Source organism: Plectropomus leopardus, chromosome 1 (assembly GCF_008729295.1).
Source record: "Plectropomus leopardus isolate mb chromosome 1, YSFRI_Pleo_2.0, whole genome shotgun sequence".
Lineage (NCBI taxonomy): Eukaryota > Metazoa > Chordata > Actinopteri > Perciformes > Serranidae > Plectropomus > Plectropomus leopardus.
In genome coordinates, this window is record NC_056463.1 from 11128273 (window position 1) to 11152636 (window position 24364).

The 24364-nt window shown below is 38.0% G+C and overlaps 1 protein-coding gene across 1 annotated transcript in view; it reads right to left on the reverse strand.

Annotated features, from left to right (window-relative positions):
- homer2 (homer scaffold protein 2) overlaps window positions 1–24364 on the reverse strand; it is a 45089-nt gene that overhangs the window by 19811 nt on the left and 914 nt on the right. The window contains exon 2 of the mRNA XM_042492357.1: window positions 7887–8043. Within this exon, the coding sequence (XP_042348291.1) occupies window positions 7887–8043 (157 nt within the window). The remainder of the gene's footprint in view (window positions 1–7886; window positions 8044–24364) is intronic.

The following is a 24364-nucleotide window of genomic DNA, read 5'->3' on the forward strand; positions in this document are numbered from 1 at the left end:
CTTAATAATGAAGTTTGTGTTTTAAACAAAACAGTTTTGACTAATGAACAAATTAACTCAATTAATTAACTACAAACTATTGTAACTGTTTGTTTTTAGTCATTTTTGTAAGCAAAAATACGAAACATCCCCCTAGTTCCTGCTTCTTAATGATTGGAATTTGCTGCATTTCTTTCTATTTTAAGATTGTGAACTTAATTTCTTTGGGTTCTGGACTGTTGGTCAAAAAAAACAAGCCATTTGGGGCATTAATGTGGCCAATGCAAAGCACTCCAAGAATGTTAATGCATATATCATGCCATGTCACTGCAAAATTTTGATGTTTTGAGAAATCAGACTGATTACCTCACACCTCGCTAAAACCACTGCAGCAATCATCGGTATCCACCACCCCGTGATGTTATTTGAAAATTGAAGGTGAAAATAATTTCAATTTTGTCTTGATAAACTTGGCCTGTATTATGACTAGGAACCTATAATGAGGATATGAAGTGTAATTAATGTGTGAGCGCTATCACTAGCTTTATTTCTGGACTTTACTAATTTACACTGTCCGTGTGCAGGGGGTGAAGATGTGCCGTGTGTGGTGACTAGAGAAGGCAAAGTGTGTGGCAGCTACCACGGTGTCTCCAGTGCGCCTGACAGCACAAAATCATACTTAGCGATATATACAATTTTAAAAGATATTATTGAAAACTACTAACACTCTATTCTGCATTTCTCTCATGCTATTATGTTATCTTAGATTTCTACAACCAGTGATGATCATTTCATCAGTTGGCCTAGTTAATGTGGTGAGGCAAGAAGGACTCAGTAAATTCAAGGTTAATATCGGAGAAAGGCCAACCAGACTTTCTTGAATTCTGCCACCCACAATGAACCCGGCATTTCACCAGCTGACCACGAGTGTCAGCTGCATACAGCCCGGTCTACTCCACTGTACTGCGGGGGCGGGGAATGTGAAGGAGAGACAGCGCTAATAAAATAATGAGCGGAATTTGAAAAGAGATTTAATTTACTGAAAAGTGCTTATGGAATAGCTATGGCTCACTATCAAAAGCACAACTAACACTGCTAGTTTAAATTTGTATGTTAAAGTGGATATATTATAAATGTGTGATATGGAGTAAATTTAAGTACATTTAAAGCCTGTTTTTGTGCGGCAGTTACAGCAGTTACAAATGAAATGAGGCCTCCTTTGATTTTGTTCCCCGTTGTTTCACATGTGCAGCCTTGGGTTGAAAATATGACGGTAGATTTGGGGGTTTTTTTTTACAGCTTTGGTGCTTTTGATCCTATCAAATGTATAATTAACAGGAATTATATTATTTTAAGCACTTGGTACCAAAACATATAGTAGTATTAATACCTTGTTGTTGTTTTTCTCTCAATGAGTTTAAAACGTCTTTTAAACTGTGTGCTCTTTGTAATTTTTGCTTTATTGTCTTTTAGGAAGCCTTGAGTAACAACTTGGCCAAGGAACTACAGACGAAAAATAGCCTCATGGCTGATTGGGGCTTTTTATACCATGTGTATTTATTGATTTACACTGTCCCTTTTTAAATAGATTAAGATTAAACTTTTGACAGCCTTATATACAAATGATGTGGAAACCAAATGAATGATCTATATATGCTACCATACAGAACTACCTGGTTGCCCCCATATCTGTGGGCCCTGTGACTGTACAGTGGCATGTATGAGTGTACGACTGATGAGCAAGCGATTGCGAGTGGGAGGGTGACACAGAGGGAGGGAGAGCGGAGTGACGCTGGCAGCTGTGCCGGTGGTGAGCCGGGCTGCAGATCAAGTGGCACAGGAGGAGCAGAGCGAAGCTGGGCTGGCCAATGGCCTGAGGGTCAGTGAGAATCTCAGAGACAGCCAGGAGGTTATAGGAGAAATCTTCCTCGACCGATTATGTGTCTGCAGAGCGCACAGAATCTGCAGAGTCAGTAAGTTATATAGGAGATGTAGAACATGGGAGAGGAAAGAGCTGTGATCACTTGACAAGCACTAAATGTCAGGAGATTTTGTCATAGCTGGAAAAAAAGGACACCCTCCTCTACACAGAATGGTTGCTTTTTTCAGATGATGAAACCTAAATGTCTTGTTATCTTGAGAGCCAAAACCCTTGGCTAACTTGTGACTCCATTCCACATATCATAAGAAGGGTTCGGGCTAAAATAAATAAATAAACACATAGATAAACGAACAAATAAATAAATAAACAAATAACAAAGAATACTTATACTTGAAAATTAATTGTTCAATATTACTGTAATTGCTGCTCATAAAATTTAAATAGCTCATTATTTAAATCATTAATTTGTCAACAATTGCAGACTTAGGTGAGGTTCAGCTGAATGTACCCTACTTTTTAGATGATATATATCAAATTAATGGTGACAAATGGGCAGCAAGGATGGTCATGATGATGATGATGAACAGGCGGAACTGGCAGTGGTTTTATAACTGAAACACGGCCAAAGAAAGACGAGATGATGGTCGCCATGTCCTCTCGTCAAAGCAGGCAGCAAAATGGAAAATAGTGATTGCTCATCAAGCAGAGGTGTGATGTAGATGAAGTGAAATGTTAAATATTTTCTGCCAATGACCTGATGCATTTTATCTCACCGTATATTAAGGACTGCAAAAACATGTTGTTCCCTGGTGCCAATGACGCAGGTTTGGTTTCCGGAGGGAGGAGGGGGGTTAACTTAGTCATGGGTGCAACACCTAAATAAAATCTTAAAGTGAAGGCTGTTTTCTGTATTTTGACATAAACTTTTAAAGATCTAATGACTTACAGCTGTGGTGAGCCTCATGCTTCCCATAATCAGAACAGTGGAAACCTAATTTTAAAGTTAGAAATGATGTGTTAATTATTAAATCTTACATATATAACTGTCCTTAATATGTATAGAACTAAGAGCTGGAACATGCTTCTCCGGGCTGCACAAGTGAACATGCAAAGATAATGTGAATAATGAAGGTATTAAAGATGTTGGATCAACCAATTTTAATCCCCATGGCTCCACAACGCATTGGTTTATGGTCACTCCTAACACCATTCCCTACATAGATCCATTGAGACTTTGAAACATATCTTTGCAGAACTACAATTAAAGTTTTTATTTAATTTCTTGTTCCAGTTTGACAAAATATTCAGTGATGTGCAACGCTGTTAAAATACTGAACTTACAGACTTACAGACAGAGATTCACATTAGCTCATAGCTGCTTTGGTGTGAGAGCTCTGTAATCCTAATGGATAACTGTTGAGGAACCTGTATCAACCCTTTACTTTTAACTCAGCCATCGTGATGAGAATATGCAAAGTACTCAATCTAGTTTTATTTCAGTGATTCTCCAAACTCCAATTTGAAAGTGTTGGGCTGACATGTCCCTTACCAACCAAATCACCAGAAAAAAATGTTGGCATTGAAAGTTTCAGCAAAACATGTTTATGTTACATTTGCATGTTATAGCGGATACACTGAAACTTTCAGTTTTAAAAATGCTGTGGCAAAGGCACTGTTAGGTTAAGGCACATAAACCACTAGGTTATGGATGGGAAAAGATCATGCATTGGCCCTAAATACCCCAAAATCCCAGCACTTTTCATGCCACAATCACGGCAACAAAAGCATCAATGTCTTTTTATCACTTTTTGGGCTTAAAAAAGATGGTTCGCTACAAAACACCCATGTCTCAGGGCAAAAAAACTGCTGAGAACACAGCAATGACTCACTATATTGGTTTTGTTGCTGGCTGGTCTCGCCAAAGTGACACACCATCCACCATCACCTCCACCCCCCAATGACAAAGTCAGATTATATAATAGATCACTTTACAAACATTGATATGATATATAAAATGATACAAATGTAACATATTTGTCATTTGCAGAAATGTTAAATGCCAACATTTTCTTTTGGTGACTGGGCTGCCCTTTTATCAACAGTGGAAATAAAGCTTTTTCTTGGTGGAAATGAAACTCTGACACATGAGAAAAGAAACTTCATGGAGCACTTGGGGGTACATCCACAATTTTATAGGGGATTAAGGTGATAATAACAAAGGGGGACTTGGCTGTAGATTATAATATTTGTGTATATATTAACCTAGTTAAAAACTGACATTAGGCAAACCTATCAGCAGCAAACACACTTAATCTCACTTTGAGGGATTTGAAGTCTTTTTCTTGGCAGAAACATGTCTTTTAGCTCACCAGGCCTCTGCACATGAGCCAAAATGTTAATTTTGGACACTGACTGTGAGTGAAGTAGTAAGAAATAAAGAAAAAACAGGAAGTTAAAGGGAGAGTAGGATGTAAGAGAAAAATATCATGCAAAAAAAGTATGGAAAATATTCAAAAAAGGGGGGAGCTGAAAGTTTTTTTTTTTAATAGCTCAAATAGTAATCCCACTAAAGTACAGCAAGAAAACCCTTCACTGTGCTGTCACCGTGGTACAATGCTGTATGAGAAGCGCAATTCAGGATGAGCAAGAGTCAAAAGTGCTGATATGCTCCTCTACTTGCCATATCATCATCAGCGAGTATCCCGGCCATCACGGATGGACGAATATAAGCTGACAGTCTGTCATAGTTAGTGTATACAGCGGCACAGACTATTCCTCTAGACAGACCTGTCTCCCTTGCAGCTAGTGTACATAATACAAACTATATTTAACATTTATGTGATATGACTCAACATTTCCTCGCTTATGGTTACTTTGCTCATACTGACACCATTTTTACTTACTTAAATTAACTGGAAATGAGCATAAAATTGAAATCAGTAGGAGTCATCTCTATTGAAACTGACATAATTTTTTATTGAATAAATGTTAATCTGTATAGCTCACATATAAGCTGCTGCCTGCAGACATTATATGACACATACTGCTCTGTTACTCAAGGTTACAGGAGAGTGGAGAGACAAAAGACTGGAGAGTGATGGAGTGGGAGAGCAGAGGGAGGACTCCTGCCTTGAGGATATAGAGGACATACAAACATAGAGACGCAACTAATGAGAATTTTAAGTAGATTTCAGATCTCTTTCTTACAAAGAAAACTGATTTACTTGCTAAAAATAAAACATGCAAGTAGTATTTTCAGTGCTGTAGCTGCATAAGTGCTGCTTGATGACATAACAGATTAGAGTATTGCCTCTCTGGTTTCTCGCTGTGGGAAGAGAGCTATTTTGAAGCTAAAATGTTTTGACTCAACAATGCTATGCGGGAATATAGAAATAATGCATTTTAATTGCTTCAACATATTAACTTGCTCAGGAAAGTATGTTCTTAATCTAAAAATCAAAACAGAACTTAATCCCATATTCTATGCTGTTTATGTGGAAGGTATGTATTGGCAGAAACTGCTTGCCATGCAAATTCTTATAGTCATATATATCTATGTCAAATCCCTCTGATACCAACCCTTCAGCTGTTGGGTTAGTAATGCTGACACTGAACTCAACAGCCCCGTTACCCAAACCAAGGTGCATGGTCAGGAGACGAACTACGAGGACACAAACATATCCAAACAACCGTCAACCCGTTAAGTCTCTGAATTCATTCTGCAAGTAATCTGTGTGATTTAAGACTGTGTGAAAGGTGACTGTCTGACAGTGTCAGCTGAGGGATACTACCGCTGTCATAACTCTCCCCCTGTTCACACAGAGACAAGATTGCCATGGAAACACATAATCTACTCTTTCAGTTAGCAGAGGAAGAAGGTGTGAATATGGGACATAGGCATGCTTCTATGGTGTATTATCACATGCAGGATTTGATCTCAATATCTTGTGATGAATAATCAAAAATCATTTTGGAAAATTTAAATTTTCACACACAGTGCATGTTAGAACCATGTGATTCCTTGTTCTTCAACACACACACACACACACACACACACACACACACACACACACACGCACACAAAACAAATTCAAAAGACAAATATCAAATCACAAATCACACAAAATCAGAGCAGAGGGATTTGACAGAAAAGAAGAAGAGCTGTTCCACTGGGACCAATATTTGAAAGCACTACAGCTCTTAAAGTGTGACACCCGTCAGCCGTTTGTTGATGACAGTAAATTACACATAATTGACTTTAATTGTGACTCAACAGGTGTGCAGCTCTTTGCTGCTGTTGGTAATTTGATAAAGGGGATGTTTGCTGATGTTCAGACTCTGATTCCAACCTACATCTTACTGTTCTGTACTGAAGTGTTAACACATAATGGGAAGACTTGCATAAACTCATATCTATCTTAATAGAGACAGATTTCAGCCCAGCAGCAGGCTAAATGACATTTAAAGTCATGCTATGTGAGTTCATACAAAATTATGTGTGGCTGTGGACAAATTTTGACATTATTATACTGTCGCTTTTTCACTACCCTTGCCATCTCATAGCAACCCAAACAGCAACCTTTGGCATATTTATGTGACGCACAGCTGAAACACATTGGAACATGTCAAACAGTCATGGTTAGGTTTAGGCAACAAATCTATTTGTAGGGTATAGCAAAAATATCATATTTTGGGTTGAAATAATTATGTCTGTTACCTAATGTGACGTAAATACATCATGTGAGTGATGTCACTGTGCAATGACCGAACAAAATTTTCAAAACTTGACATTTAAATGACGCTAACTTTTGGTTTTACATGGGACATGTGAGACCACCTAGATAAGAGCCCAGCTTTAAACCATCCACTTTACCTCCCATCCTCCTCACACTTTTGTGCGCTTTCAGTGCTGTCAGTGTCAAGTGTTGAAGTGGATGGATTTACCTTGGAAGTAGTTGACAGCCCATGTGTCTAATACTGACGCTTACACACCAAGAGGCATTCAACTGTCAGTATTTGACCCCATAGAAATGATAATGGGATACTCTTGTATCTCGATTTTCAATAGTTGTGCTTCTTAATGCATATAATGTCTCTAAATGTATAAAGTATTCCTGTTTTTCGGGATGTGGTGTTCTGACCCTTATTTTCATGCATGGGAACAACAGTTATCATGTCTGATAAACATTACAGTTTGGGCTGAGCGATATTTAGTATCATTTGGCAACTTTAATTGTTTCATGGTGAAAATTATATATAATTGGCATCCAATAAATTTGTGTCCAAATTAGAGTTCAAAAGATCAGTTGATTAATTAATTAGTTAATAATTAAAATAATAATAAATACACTTCAAATTAACAATTTCTACCATCAATAATTCATTGGTCATTAACAAAGGAACAATGTTGAGCTTGTACTTCTATATTTCCAGTTTTTCAGGCATGAAAATGTGCTTCTTCTCTCTGTGTTATATGTATTTGTCAGTTAACTAAGTTGTTGGTCAGACAGCACAACAGCTTGACAATATCCCTTTGCATAGTGAAAAATTGCGATGAGCATTTTAATTGTCGAAACAATGATTTGATTACTTAAAAAGATTAATCAACAGTGAAAACAACAATTTGTTGCTGCTGTAGTTTAAATTCATGATTTAGAGCATGTAATTAAATCAGTTGTTAAGTTGTTGTATTTCGCGTGATTTCGCATGCATTTGCCTTATGTGAATATTTATGTAAAAACATCCTTATAATATTGCTAATCTTTTTTATCCTGGCAAGGCAGCCATAGAGGACTTTCCTCACATCCGAAAAAGGAGAGCACAGTAAAATTAAATGGTCTAATGCTGGGTTAATGCTGGTCAATGGGATCAGCAGATGTTACACTGATATGCTTCACAATTTATTTTGTTCGATTCTGTATTTGAGTGCTCTTCTTCGGGCTAAACTCTCTCTCCTGAGAGCAGTTACATGTTTCCCTTCATCTCTTTCTCATATGGTACACACACAAAGTATGCATACACATACCTTGGATCCATCCACGCTGATGATGCGGTAGCTGTTGCGTGTGCTGTCGTAAAAATAAGAGACAGTGACGGCCTGCTTGCTGGCAGGGACCCAGTTCCTCTTGGTGGCTCGGTCGATTTGGAAGACATGGGCCCTGGTGGTGTAGATCGGCTGCTCCCTGCAGACCAGAGGACAGAGGAGAGGTGCGATATGAGCAAAGGATTACTGTAAGACACACAAGCTGTAACTACAGGGACGGGGACACTGCGGTGCGTCTCTAGAGGAGCAGAGTCCTGAGAGTCTCAACAGGGATGGGCAGGTGATAATGTAACAAACACTAAATCTTAAAGCAATGCCAGGAGCACATCAACACCCCCTCCCTTCTCACAGGCAACAGTAACAGATATCAGGGTGTTTGTGTGAAACTGTGCACTTGTATGTACGCTCTTGCATCTATTGTCTGATGGAAGATTTCCCCTGTGCACCACATACGTTCCAGACAATTATCTACTTGTGATAACACAGTTAAATGAGAGAAGACTCACTGTTGAGGTGTAAAAGAGGAAAACAAATATCTTGAAGTAAAGTCTGTCAGAATGAGCAATGACATGCCAATGGCGTGTGGACATTTAATGTAGTTAAAGATTAACATTTAGAAGTATGTTCTTTTTAACATAATATTACTAATTTCAGCCATATTACACAGCACTATTAGGCAGAACTAACTTCAAACTGCTTCGCTACTCTTGAGCTTTTAACAGTTTGTAAAATCATTTTCTCATTTTCTGAAAAAAAGAGCAAAAAAATCTGATTGCATGGCTCATTGCACAACAGCTCTTAGCCAATTTCCGCAATGTTTCTATTTTTTTCTTTGGTTGATACTGGTTATTTTGTGTCATGGGAGGAGGACATCAACCCAAATTAAACCATGACAATTAAAGCTAATGGGTGCAAAGTTCTTCCAGCACCAACATAGTAATGAGTGACATGAGTACAATGAGGAGGAGCAAAGCTATTAACCTTAATGGTTAAATATAGTTTTAATGTTTAAACCTAAAATAACATCAGTGGTGAGTTACCTGTACAGAGCAAATCTTAACTGTAGTGGGAAACATTATGTTAACATGACTTTCACCCATCATGGCAATAAAAAGTGAATGAAAGTGTCTCAGTGTCATCTGAGTGACCAACTGTTTATTCATTCATTTATTTAAAAGGGACCACGCACAGTTTAAAACATGAATGTTACCATTTGAAGCACCGTACCAGATTATAGTTTAAAGCTAATTTGCAACTGCAGTCCCTCGGCAGGTCAACTGCAACCAGAATTCTTATAACTCAAGTTTATGTCCTTCCTAATGGTACTTCCATGTCTGGTCATTTTTCAAATTAAGTAACAAATCTTCTTACTGAATCCAAATCCTTTTGAGTCCTTTATACAATCCATTTATATTTAAAGAGGAGTTTCACTGCTGGAAAGATGGCCTTTTCTTAACAGTGGGCTATCTATGCACTTTAAAGATGGTGTTACATGACCAGAGAACAATGAAAAGTACAGTGGCATCCGCCTATGCTCAAGACGCTGGAAACCTACAACTGCTAGAATATACCAGGCAAATAAATGCTCCTACTTGTCTGCTTTGAACAAGAGAAACAGCATGGCGGCCAGCTGGCTGCAAACTATCTAAAATCACAGTTAAACAGTAAACAAAAATATGTTTCTGAAAACATTTAAGGTGCGAAATAGGCGACGCGGTAACTGAATATTGGTTTATATATGACTGATGAATGACAGGACTGCTAAGTTTTCATGTTTGAGCTCAGTATTTTCAGCCTCCTTTTTTACAATACAGGACACAGAATGATATCCACTTCCTGTTCACAAATTCTCAATTACAGCCAAACAGTACACTAAAATAACTTTTTTTTTTAAAAGATATTTTAGGTGAGAAATGGGCGAACAAGAGAGGGGTGGACCTCTCTCGGTCCACTGGTGGCTGCAACACCAAATATGCAGGAATACAATATATGTATTTCAAGCAAAATCCACTGAGCTAGCAAAAATCAGCTGGATTTAAGCTGAGAGATGACCAGGGAGATCTAGTTGCTGGTAAGATGGAGGGAGGTTTTCCACAGTTCATTTACACATGCTACCCACATTGTTATGATATAAAGCTAGTTAAAAATCAGCAAAGTATCCATTTAGCTTACGGTTTTACATAAGAAAGCTCTAAATCTGGGTATTTTACCAAATTGTACCCAAATCCGAAATGTAATTATGGTGCATTCCAGTTGAACTAGGAAGTCGGAAAAGCCCCCGAGGTTGGGCTTCCCACTTGGAAACTCGGAGAAACCCTGCCAACTAGTAATAAACACTCTGATCATATAACATTTTTAGCTCTCCTGTATTATTTGTATCACATTAAATCAGCTGTACACATGGTACTGCTCATCTTCTATCGCTAGACATGTTGTTACTGTTACTGTTACATGTTGTTGGTATGTACGAGTACAACAGAGCATTGTTATTTTAACTGGTATTGCTAGCAATGGCTAAAGCTGATCCGTGGTGATATCAGTGTGAATGTCCAGGGCATTTCTACTTGTGCTACTGGAACGCTATCAGCTCGGGTGTGATGTCACTCCGACTTTCGATGTAACTGGAACGCAGCATTAGCTATCAACTCAAGAAACATTGTCATATGGAATAGATCAAAATCATGTCATTGACAGTGTGAAGTAATCTGCCTCCCAGCAAAGAGCCTCTCACTGCCCGTGTGGTTCAGGCGAGGAGCATCAACACGGGGATGAAGGAGCAGGATAAGACTACCTGTTCAACTTAAATGATTGCAGACTAAAAAAAAAAGCGGACACACATCACTTTCTCTCTAGACACTGTGATTATCCTCTCTCACTGTCACTCACATACACACACCCATATGCGTAAATAACATAGCCTGACTGGTTGAGGTGAAAGCTGTTGTGAAATATGTTCAAAAATACCCTTCACCTCTTTCTGTTTTCTGATTCAAGCATTAAAGCAAACAGCGTACTACATATGTATAGTATACACTTAAACTGGTATTATGCACAATTATGCATGCGAGAACATTTATAATCTACAGATTGTATGACTGGAAATGACTGGAAATCTTCACGTTCCATCCAATATTGAGCAAGGCTACAAGCCTGCTCCTTTTTCCATTTACTGTGTTCATTTTTATTTTTTTATTTTATTATTTTTTTATAGAAGCAAAATCTATGTACATTTTACAACTGTTAGACATTTTAAATACATTAATTTTCTATCACACTTTTCCTGTTTTACCAGATTCAACATCAAGAGCCATGTTCTCACATCCAAGAATATTTCTAGGACGTTGTTCAAGTGCAGTTTGTAGTAAAAATAACCACACCTGCATGCTGTACACTCAAAATCTCAGTTCTATACAAACTGTCTGGGGACTTGCCACTGAAAGAACACCACTGCTGAAAGTGAAAAACCAGTTGCACTTTTTAAATGGTAGTGCTTTGCAATGACGGGATCCGGCAAATTTAAATTATCCACTGGAAGTTCTCATTTAAAAGGTGAGAACAGGTGGCTGTGATGCTCGTCTATAAAGTTCTAAGAGTGAGGGATAATTAGGCGGAGTGGCTGGATGGAGAGGGGTCAGAGGACACCTCAAGAACTCAATAATGGATGCAGATGAAGACTATGGGGGAGACAGATGGGAATACTTATCTTGCTGGAAGTCAAAATGAGAAGTGAACGTGTCATTACTGGGCACTCACTGCTTCACGCTTCCCTTTATAGCCTACTTGAAAAAGTTGCTATATCGCTTCTGTGTTTGTGTCTGTTTCTCTTTGTATTCTTATCTTATTAAATCTTAGTTTGTCTTAGCATCTTTTGCATGTCAAGTCATCCTGGTCTCCTCTTTTTCTTTAAAAATGTGTTCTTAGATGTGTTTCCTCATCTTCATAATAGGTCTATTTGCACTTTTTATATCCCCACTCCATATTGCAACTGCTGCACAGCAATTTCCCTCAGGATTAATTAAGTTTTATCTTAAGTACACAGTCACACCAAAAACTGTCACTGTGAAATTCATTCATGCATCCTCATTTGCAAGAATCCATCACGCCTGAATGAAGACAACCAATCAGAGCCAGAGTATCTACCATCATTCTAACCTGGTAAGACCATCCTGATCACATGAGCTCAACATTCAGTTTTTCTCCAGCATTGCCAGAATAATATTATTTCGCCATTTCTCATTTAGCAATCAACTGCCTCTGGATTGCTGAACACCAGCTGGCAGCATCCTTGTTGTCTGTCCAAAGCATTGTGAACACGGATCTGGATGGCTGTGATCCCCCAGCTTTGCAGCCTCTCTTATCTGCTCTTCATTGGGGCAATCAGTGGCCAAACAACAATAAACATTGTATTTGTACTGCAAAACATCTTCTTCAACACCAACAGAGCCAGTTAGTAAATCAAGCTTTTGCTAAATACAGTCAGAAAAAATGGCAAAAAAAAGTCTTTACTTTCAAAAAAACTCTGCAAGTGCATTCCCTTGTCCTTGTTTAATTGCTGTTTTCACCTCTATTAGTGATTTTACTTCACTAATCGCAGTGTTTACTCTGCTAACGCTAAAGTTGACGCTTGTTGCAGCGCTTGTCACCTTTACTGGTTTGAAAGCAGTGGCCTGCATGCTATGTCATCAACTATAACGCAGTCCCTGATTGGCTGCCTATGTTTTCAGCTACAGAGCAGATCCCTGATTGGCCAGGTAGACTGTGGTGGATTGAAATTTACTGGGGTGGTACAAAAGTCCAGGCTGAGACAGGGAGAAAAGCAGAATGTTGAGGTCTCATGATCAAGATGGTCTTACCAAGCTCCACTCCATCATGCATGCACTCACTCAGCCAAAAACAGCACAAAAGGCAAAGACAAGTAAACAAAAGAAGACTGATGTCAAAAAGCTTTCACTTTTACAGAAGACAACCAACAGAAGAGTTGGATTTTTAAAAGTTATATTTAAGTTACCTACTGGGGCTTTAAGTTGCCCTGTGGTGTCTTTTTGTAAACAAACAAAGTTAAAGTTTACAATCAGAATTTCTCCCTGAAACGCAATTTAAGCTCTAATAAACATGCGGATTATAGATAATCAAAGGAAAGGATGCATATGGCGATGTGCGGATGTTAAATTGTATAAATCTAGAAAGACACAGCTTATATGCTAGCTTACTTCTTTCGGACGCTTACTTTGCGTTCCCTCAAAAGTCAGCCTTGTCACCTGCCAAGGGTTGTTAACAGAGCAAATTTGTGTCATACTAAAGCAGTAACCTCTGGGGTTGAAAAATGTAGACAACATGGAAGTGCAAAAACACTGCAGTTCCTTGAAAGGCCGCTTGAGCCTGTAAAACAAGATGGCGGCAGCCCAAATGCTTCAAAACGGGAGTCTACAAATCAATGGATGACATAAAGGTAGCTTTGCCAATTATTTTTACAGTGTATGGTCAAACTACAATGAAGCACTTTACATAAAAGCACTGAGGGTATTTAATTTGCCTCAGTGAGTAGATAGATAGATAGATAGATAGATAGATAGATAGATAGATAGATATACTTTATTGATCTCAAAAACTGAGAAATTGGTGTGTAGCAGTGCCATACAGTAAGAACAAAGAGAATAAAGAGCAAACAACATAAATAGAATATAAAAGGAATACGCTTAAAAAAACTAAACTAAACTAAAAACTAACTAACTAAAAACTAAACTAACTAAAAAACTAAAGTAAACTAACTAAAAACTAAAAAAGTTAAAGCCAACGATTGCATTAATTGTATTGGAATTAGCTTATTTTGGTCTGAAGTGTTTGACATGAACAGCCCTTGAGGCTGGCGGTCCTGGTTATGCTGCTTAGGCCTTGTTTTCTTCAAAACAAGCTGTTTGGTATCCTGTACTTTTCATTGTTTTGTTTCTATGCATTATTTTTCCACTGGATTTTGGTCTACCTATTCTCTGTAAAGGCCCTTACATGCTTTCAGATCACTGAAAATGAGCTACTGAAAAAAGCAGACCACTAACACATGGTCTTCTCACTTGGTTACAAACATGGCCCCAGGAGAGAGCTTTTCTGGTAAACTCATGACAGCATTGTCAGTATTTTGTTGTAAACCTTGTGAACTCCTGATCCTTCATCCTCAATTACTTTCCTTGCTTGGCCTGCCATTTACTTTAATGACATAAAGGATTTCAACTCAATGCGTGAAGTGGGCATAAGGGTGCTGAACTGGTCACAGTAATAAACACCATTATAAATATTGTGTTTTTTAAGAGCACGGGGTACGTGATTTTAAAAAAGAAGCCTTAATCAAAATCATCTGAGAGCATGCTCTTAAAAAGTCAAATCATACCAAACAAAAAGCTGCTAAAGCTAGTGAAACATAAGCACATTTGCTGTATGGAGAGAGCTTTCATTAACAGGGTACAGATGGTGCCATTGTTGTTGCAATGCCGTACAGCAACGGGCAAAAGCAACTTGTCAAGAGGACATCCGGTTCAGTATTACTTTAATGCACTACTGTAAGGTCCTGGGGAAAATAATGTCAGACAGACGGGCAGGCAGGCAGCGAAAAAATTCATGAGCTAATAAAGCTTTTACTTCCATTGGGATTATGGTTTTCACAGAAATGAAAGCCTAATAAATTCACTGTCCTTTTTAAGCCCTAATCTCAGTCTTCATCTGCTTTGGGAACAACAAAACCCATTATACAGATCACTGTTGTTGCTTTACATACACACGCAAAACACACACAAACACACACACGCTGACCTTTGCAGTGGCAGTGTCTGGAGCCAGCTCACACTGGCAGGGGAAGAGAAGTGAAAGGCCACTGCTGAACACATGGATGCACTCAAACAACTGTTGGTGGAATCCAGTGATCTGCTTTTCCGAGATAAAAAGCATTAGGTAGATTGATTTTACTGGATAAAAAAAAAAGAAGATGACATTTGGGACTTCATGACCACTGGATTCTTTCTCCCGCTGACTGCTCTGTCCCCATCTGGTCCTTTAAATAATTTACAGGTGTGTGTGTGTGTGTGTTTCTGTGTGTGGGGTGCGTGTTTGACTAAGTATTGCACTGTCAATGCCTACGTACACCTACACACCCACCTCGGGCCCGTCCACACTGATGATGCAGCAGTCGTGTTGTGTTCTGGTGAAAGAACAAATTAAAAACGAAGAAATGCACTGACAGTCAGATACCTGAGGACTAAGGCAAACCTAGAAATATGAACATTTCTTTTTACATTTAATTTATATATTACAAAAAACACATGACACCCAATGGCTGATTTCATTTCTGTTTAGGGAAGGTGTTGCAAAAGGCTGCCATGTTCGTCTGCAAAGAAATTGCACAATACCTCTGAGCTTCAGCAATATTGTGTGATGCACGATTAAGCGTGCCTGCATCCTGTTTTCTTAAATCCTTTGAAATGTTTGCTTGATCACTACCTGTGATTTACAGAAACACTGTATTCTGCAGACTTTAAGTGAAGTTTGCTGAGGGAGGGATAATCCTCCTGCTTTAAGTCGACATTTTAAGATGATGCAGGATGACACCGTGTCCTGAGAGGAAGTGTGAATAACAGCAGGCGGCTTCTATCTTTGACTAACAGTTTGGATGGTGATTTTAATGCGAAGGGTTGCGGTCACGTTGCATTTGTGTTCTGCTGCGCCTGTAGAATTCAGGTGTGTGTTTTTTTACTAGCGAGTGAGAGAACAGCCTCGTCCAGATTCCTGAGTTTAGGAATTCACTTCAAGCTAATTTCTAAAACAAACTTCGCCCATCAATCACAGCCATCTACCTCTCTGTCCAAATGAAAGTGACACATGTCAGCAGTTTAGATTATTGATTAGTGATTTCTAAATTGGAGGTCAAACACTAATCAGACCTTGTAGGGATTTGGAGCCTGTTTGACAGAAATCTGAACAGCTTCTGGTATCCGTACTGCAACATTCTTCACGTTCCACATACAGAGAGTAAACATAATGTCACTGCCAGCTCTAAAACTCACACAACATACATGAGAGGCGGCACACATTAATTATGCAAACAGAGATAAATTAGGCTAAATCTGAAGATGCAGAAAAGGAAATGTAGAGAGGCAAACATAAAAAAATGTTATTTCCTTTTACATGTTAAATTGGTGGCTTTCACCCCTGCATTTTTTTCTAAAATAAGGATTTCACTAATATAAAGAAGGACCTCACATAAAACTAGGCCATTTCTGCAGTAGAAAGATGCAAATACCTTTAAAATTGGTGCTACATGATCTAAGACAACAGAGAAAAAGGAAGGTCAGTTTCGCTGTGGGGGAGAAGAGATATCTAGGCACTGGTTAAGTGGAGAGAAGTTTACCAGTTCATCGACACATACTACCCACACAATTTTCATTGAAAGCTGGATGAAATTCGACAAAATATCCCTTTAACTGGCAGCGTTGTTACAGAGGTGTCAAGTCTCCCTCTGAACGGGTCAGCAGAAAGATAGCATCAACACACAGTGTCTGGACTTTACACCATGTTTGGAGTGTGAAATGGGCTAAAGAGGAATAAACCAGCCCAATGTACATCCAGGTACTATCTGGTTCAGACCTACAGGCACAATGATATGAACAAGCCTGTAACGTTTTTATAGGATCTCTTCATTAGCAAGACAACATCTCTCTGCCAGTGGGACTTCATAAGATCATTGGCCTGCATATAAGTAGGTATGTTTTCAGCCTTTGGATCCTCCTGAGGCAAAACAACAAACCTGAACAGACATTTTGAGTGAAATGCACCACAACAGACAGTCTTATTAACAAAAGACACAACTCTGGGACCATCACAAGTCTTTTTAGCATGCTGATGTGCACAATTTATGGGCTGTGAACACATCACATTACTCCACCACTTCAAGTTGTTATGTTAAATCCACAATCACCAATTTGTCTCCATGAGACAGGCACTAAAGCAGGATAATCACCAGGCTACATCAATTACTAAAGGTCATTATATTACAAGCAGAATGTGTATAAAATGCTGTCCTTGAACGTAAGTGGTCTGACTAATACAAGAAATTTTTATTTCTGTCTATTCAAAGAACTTAAGTGACGAAAGCTGCATTACTCAGTTAAATACAGTACAGCAGGAGGAGGAACACCGAGTTAGAGCACTTATCCTTGCTCACTTTCTCAGTCGTTGCTGACGACAATAAACTATGTGACAATTGGCTTTCCTGTGGCAGTGTGTAACAAAAGAACATCTTCTCCCAAATCTGTCAGAGAGGGAAAATGAAAAACTCATATCTGGGTCACAAGGTGCACAGATCTGGTGACTGACTATATGAAAACGGCAAATTAGAAACAAATAATCAGCATTCATTTTTGAAAAAAAATGAATTTAATAACTTGGATTCTCATTAGCTGGTGTAATCTTGTTCATGTATCAGATGAACAGGGTTGAGGCTCTCTGTCGTCTCTGCGAGGCTGCATTATTAGTGAAAGCGTTGTTTTGTCTGACTGAATGAGCAAAGGAAGTAGGAGTGGAAAGCTCAGTGGAATCAAGACTACAATCCACCTAAGCTTTTATCGCAACAAACACAGCGCTCTACTAATGATGTCAGGAAGGTCAAAGAAGAACAGGTCTGTGCGCAGGTATTGTAGCACGCAGTAACCTAGACACCAAGATCCCTGCTGAGTGAGACAAATATCTAACAGTAAAATAGCAGAAATGAATGGATTTTTCGGTTTAAAGAGAATGATGACAGCTCCACAGAAATACTTCTATCTTCTCCTGACATTTACAAACGGGAGCATTTTTTGTCTTAGCAGCAACTTGACGTAAATGTCTTTATTGTCAGTATCATTCCTCTATTATAAGGTTTGTCTGAGTCACTTCTTCTTTGTTAGACGGTGTAGTGCTGAAAGCAACAAACGTTGGAGGGGAGGAACCAATGACGCAAGCATTCAGTGCGACTGAATTTGATTTTGATGTCTTTTAATAAATATTTTGTAATTTCACTGATTAGCATTTTATCACTAGATTATTTGACTAAATAAAAGATTATTTAAAATGTTCATTTTAAAAGATTTTCAGCTTAATTAGATAACAACAAACCTCTTATATACCAGGAAGTCTTACTGTCAGATGTGTCAGATTAAAAATTCAAAAGTGAACATCAGCGACAAGGTTTTTTTGTTTTAATAGTAGTTATTATTTTTTTTAGCAGTATAATACATCACTGTTTAATGCATGTTATTGTATTTAATTCAGTGGTTAAATTATTAGTCCATGAATCAATTAGTTGATTATAAGAAAAATAAATCAACAGTTATTTTGATAACTGATTAGTCACTTAAAGAATTCATCAAACTTAAACATCACAGAATTGCTGTTTTTTTTCAGCTCTCTATACTTCTAATTGAATATCTTTGTTTTTAGAATTGTTAGTCTAACAAGACAAGAAATTTTAATGGCGTCATTTTGGGCTTACACAACTTGTGAATGGGATATTTTACAAAGTAAACAGTCACACTAGTCTGTCTTTGTTGGCTTTTTCCCCCTAGTTTCAGTATACTGAACTAGCATCAGAGCCAACAATACCTGCTGGTAAATGACATCGCTCTGACTGGCAGTTCAACTCTAGACTAGATATCTAGACTCTGGACTAGATGAGGAACGGAAGTGAGGACAGCAAATAAACAACTCGAGTCAAGAGGATGTAAGATCCAAACAAACGCATTATATGGGATAATTATTTTTAATTCTTTTTTTTAGCCATTGCGCTTTGTAAATGTTTGTATCATTGTTCACGAGCGCACAGTAAATACAGTTGTTCTTTCAACATCGCGTTGTGTTGTTAATGTTCTAACTGTCTAGAGTCTTCAATCCTGTTAGTCCTCCAGTTTCCTTTTTTGAATTACAGTTACAGACTGCCGCCTCCTGCTACAGTTATTTCTTCTCACACAGGAGCATAACTAATGTGCTAGTTATCTAGATATCTGTAGTCTTTGTAGTGTGTTCAAGTGCAGATTGTTAGCCAAGAAGCAGGCAACAAATGGTTGGCCTTAGTCGTCACTAGTTCTTAAATGTTAGTTTGGTGTGTCTGGGCTGTTAACACATTTTCAAATATTTACCATACCATATTTACCCCAAGGTTAGGAACCACTAGACTAAACTATTAATAAATTAATTGCTAGATGAATCAGTAACTAATCTAATTATTAGCTTCAGCCTACTTGTTATCATGCATTTTTACAATGATGGCTTTATGCTGTATTCTTAAAATTCATATCACACAACACGCATGTGAGGTGGCACATGTAATTATGCAAAAAAAGAGATAAATGAGGTTGAATCTGAAGTAGAAGTATTCTAAAATAAAATGCCAAGAGGCAAACATATGCTTTTTTGTTCCTTTTACATGATCAGTTGATGGCTTTTATCTGTGCACTGAAAGTGTTTTTTCTTAACATTTGTATGACATTTTAATCTTACTGCCAGTTTCAAATGACTTTTTTCATTGTTCTTAACTATCAAAGGTGACCTTGATTTTTACTAACACTTTTCTGGGCATCATATAGTACACTGAACTGAGAGACAGACCCATGCAGCAAAGGCAGCAGGCCAGATTCAAACCAGCAACAACAGCAGGTCCCCCTCCACCTCACTGCTATAGGATGCAGAGCCCAACTTAATCTGAGAGCTCGGGGAAAAAGGAAGTGAGGAAGTCTCCACAGAAGCACAGCATGGCAGCAGATGGCCTCCTAGGCTTCAACCATCTGGTGAAGAGACGTCCAATCCGCCGTCAGTATGTCCCCTTTCAGTTACCCATGATTCTTAAACAGCGAGACCTGCTTCTGCTCCCCTACTACACCTCTAAAACCGCCTCCTCTGGCCTTCAGCCACAGCCGGAGAACACACACTCCAATTAGGCCTACAGTATACGCTCCTCCCCGGGCAGCCAAAAGACCCACTGTCACGTCACATGTCACACAGCCTAATCAATGAGTGTTAAGCCTTTAGCTGTCACTCTCTGGTCGGCCAGGAGATTATCATCTGTCCCTGTGTTAGAGCTGCTCCCAGCATGGCTTATTTTAAATAGCTATATGCTGATTGCATTGCTGACAGTGTGACCGCTTATTCTTTAAGAATTGGCTTTTCAGGCAATCTGAGATGCACAGGGTAAGCTGCAAAACTATACTTAAAAAAACAATTGTCACAACATCAATATTGAGGTATTTGGTCAACAATATGTTATTTAATTTAATCCATAACGCAGAGCCCTAAAATGATCCCGCTTCACTTCACAATGTCATCAACATCTGTCTTTAGTGATCGTTTTTATTGAGAAATGGGATAAAGGATTGGGAAATTGGACAAATTAATACTCTGGGTGTAAAACTGTAAAACAGTTGATATTTATGTTTTGTCTATGTATTATGTTAGAATTGTCTGCTAAAACACTCACAAAATGTTTAAACCGTATGCACAAAGAGTTTGAGATGCTGCTTACCAGAACTGTGATTTCTTTGTGTATTTGTTTTATTAATGGACATTATTTTGAAAATAGTTATAATTGTTTTGAATCTACATCTGATTTGTGAAATGTTCTGCTGTTTGACAAATGGTTGTCATATTCTGGCAATGAATAATAGTTTAAACCACAATTTACCCTCTAGTTTTGTCTACTTTCACTTGGGATCAAAAATTAGCCTTTAAAATTATTTGACTTTTTGAGCACAATAATTATCAATTGACTGATATGCAGATTTGTATCTTGATTAAGCTATTGCTCAGCCTTAAGGCTACACACATAAAATATTAGAATTTGGACTAATACATACAGTAATTAGCTTTACAAATCATGTGACAAATGACAAGATCAATAACAAATGTGTCAAGATCAAGAGGGTAACTGATGGATCACATGATCATGGCGTGAAAGGGACAAAGGAAGCATGATAACCAAGGGTGTTAATATGTTGTGCGACTTAAAGTTAATCTTTAACTCCATTTAGGAGCAAAGAGTGAGGACAAAAGGACACCTAAATCCTACGAAAAACACGACAAACATCTACAGTTCCCACTGCCAAACACACACAAACTCACCATCATCTATATTGACTTGTTACTATAGGCAGGACACAACGAATCATCACCAAGTATAATCAGGATACATTATATTCCACAATTAAGCATGCATGTTAGCTCAAGCTTGAGTTAGACTTCAGAAAAATAAACAGCAAGTATTTGAAGTTATTTTTCAAGAGGAAATACAAATAATTCTGTAGTTTCAGCTTGTCAATTGAGAGAATTTCCTGTTTTTCTTTGTCTTAATCAATGACAAACTGCATACTTTTAGACTTTAGGGTGCTAGTTAGGGAAAACAAGCCATTTAATGATGTCACCTCAAACTTTAGCAGAGTAGGAAGATCTTTTTTTCTGAAATTTAAGACTCATGAGACAGAAAAAACGTTTAACCACAGACTAATCAATAATCTAATCATTATTTGTTGCAGTCCTAGAGATAATTAGCTGAATAATTGATTAGTCTGCTTAATAATTTATTAATCGTTTCAGTCATTTGGTGTCATTTCCTGACCAAAAATGTCAAACATTGGCAGGTTCAGTATCTTAAATGTAAATATTTATTGTCTTTCTTGATCTTCTTTGACAAATAAAATACATACTTTGGGTTTTCTGCTGTTGGTCAGACAAAACAAGATGTCACTTTAAGGTCTGATAACTTCCAGTGGGCATTTCTGAGTCTTTTTTGTGTGTGGATATTTTATAGGATAAAGTAGGGATATACAGATTGGATCGAAAGGATTGGGATCGGACCTGATCAAGGCATTTTTTATTTATCTGGGCCTGGTTATTTTGAGCACGTGCCCTGCTCGATCCTTTGTTATCCTCAGCTATCACACAGGAATCATAAACAGAGAGCACGACTTGCAGCAGATATTTAAGTTTTATTGTATTGCTGCCACTTGCTTAACTTAGGCTGCTATGCCATTTTAAGTGGATGTGAAATTTTTGATGTTCATTTTAAAGTGAACTAGTTTTACTATAATGCTGTAATAAGCAGAATTGTGACAGATTTTCATTTGTTGTGACTGGGAATGTTAAAGTTTCAGCTATAACACCACGCTGAGGCAGAATTGTGATTATATTACTCATTCTGTACTTTAGTTATAATGCTACACCTAGTGGATTTGAGAGCAATTTCTGACAACATTTTTGAGTTTATTTACTTTTTATTTGTTGATAAAACAAATTCTGCACTGAGATTTGTGATAAGAGCCATATAAAATATTTTTAGTTTTTTTACTTTGTTAATATTGTAAAAATAAAATCAATTTTTTAAAAAAACTTAAGGAACTGTTTGGAGGCTGATTTTTTTTCTTGTATTGCATTGCAGGGCTATTAAATTGTCAAGCATATACACTAGATTGCTTTTAATAACTTTAAAGTACTTGAAATGTGCATGCTCAGCTGTATTATCCAGGTAAATACAAAAATCGGATTGTGACTTGGTATCAGCAGATACTCAACATCAAATAACTCGGATTGGGATCAGGAGCAAAATAAACTTGACTGGGACATCCCTGGACTAAACAATTAACTACAGAAAATACTCACAAGATTAACAGATAGGGAAAATAATCAGTGGTTGTAACCTTAAACCAATCCTACCAATTTGTGAACCTGTATGAGAGAACAGAATATAAAACTAAAGTATAATAAATAATAAAAGAGTTGCTGACCAGATAAAATTTCCTGGAAGACATTTGCTCCGCCTTCCTAAAAACTATTCAGCTGTCAAGTGATACTGCAGATTGGCACTGAGTGAAACCAGGTAACTGGACAAAGGAAACTGTTACCATGTCTCTACAGGTGTGACCTCCTGTCTTGGACCGTCGCCCTTGCTGCTGGTCCACTGGGCCAGTTTCATTACACAACACTACTGACTATTGTCAGTTTCAAACCTGCTGGGTGAGTGTACGCCAAACTCCTGAGACTGATGAACTGGTTTCTTACACACACACACAAACATGTCTGCTCAGGAGGCACAAGCTCGGTGGCATTGGGTGGTACTTAACGACAGAGCATTAATGCTGCTTATTATTCACACCTTGCTTGATATTTTTACATATATCAAGGTTTTTCTCATGTCACAAAAGCAATTTATAAAGTTTACATAAATTATTCAGGGACAGATTGTGAAATAAATGAAATGACACCAAGCTGTTATTATTGCAATTTCTGAGTCAACTAAGGCTACTCCAGAAAGAAAACCCAGTAATATATGAAGATGTGAAGCGAGCAGGTGATTGCATAACTATGGAACTGAGCCACAGTCTCAACACTCACACCACAGTAGACTATGGAGGCAAAATAATGCACTGTGTCCTGTAAACAACTGTGGGAGTGCAGCCCTGTGGAAACCACACACACACACACACACACACACACACACGCACACGCACACGCACACGCACACACACACACACACACACACACGCGCGCACACACACATACATACATACTTCAAGAAAGTCCTTATTGGTGGGCAGTGTTGATTTTACCACCTCCATAGCATCACCCTCTATTCCTACAGACACATGAGGAGGAGCTGAAGTATTCAAAGAGGAATTAGATCCACCCACGAGGTCAGGGGTAATAGACTTACCTTGCTTGGGGGCCACTTTTGCAAAATTACAGGAGGCAAGGGGCCAGTCACAGCAGCCCTGTGTATGTTTCTGGGATTTTAGGACATTTCCAGGATTTGGGATGTTTCTAGGATTTGAGAAGGTTTCTAGGATTTTAAGACTTTCTGGGATTTTAAGATGTTTCTAGGATTTTAGGACATTAGGGGCTTAGCTAGGACCTCTGTCAGGGGGTGCAGGGGATCCTCCACTGGCACTGTTTTGATAATAAAGCTCTATTTTGATGTTGTTTATGCACTCTGGCACCTTAATAATACTTAAAGTACAAAAAAATTGAAGAAAATGGTTTGGGGCCACTCTGCACCTTATCAGGGGCCAGATGTTGCCCGCAGACCATAACTTGAGTATCACTGCATTAGATAATTATAAATAGATTCATAATTAGAAATATGACACATGTAAAATCTCTCTCTCTCTTGCTCTCTCTCTCTCTCTCACACACACGCAGAAAACAAGCATAAATCACCTCTTAACCCTTTGAAAACCTGAGTGGATTGATTCGATTTCTTTCAAAAACAAGAAATTTAACAAGACATGGGCCAAAAATTTGCAGAATTTCCTTTTAAAAGTTACAAAAAAACCCAAACTTAAAAAAAAAAAAAAACAAGAATAAAATTAATAATAATAAATACAGTTTACTTCTATTTTTGGATAGTTTTCTGAAAATCCTTTTTTAAAAACTAATTTTTAGGCAGTTTTCTTGTCATCTTT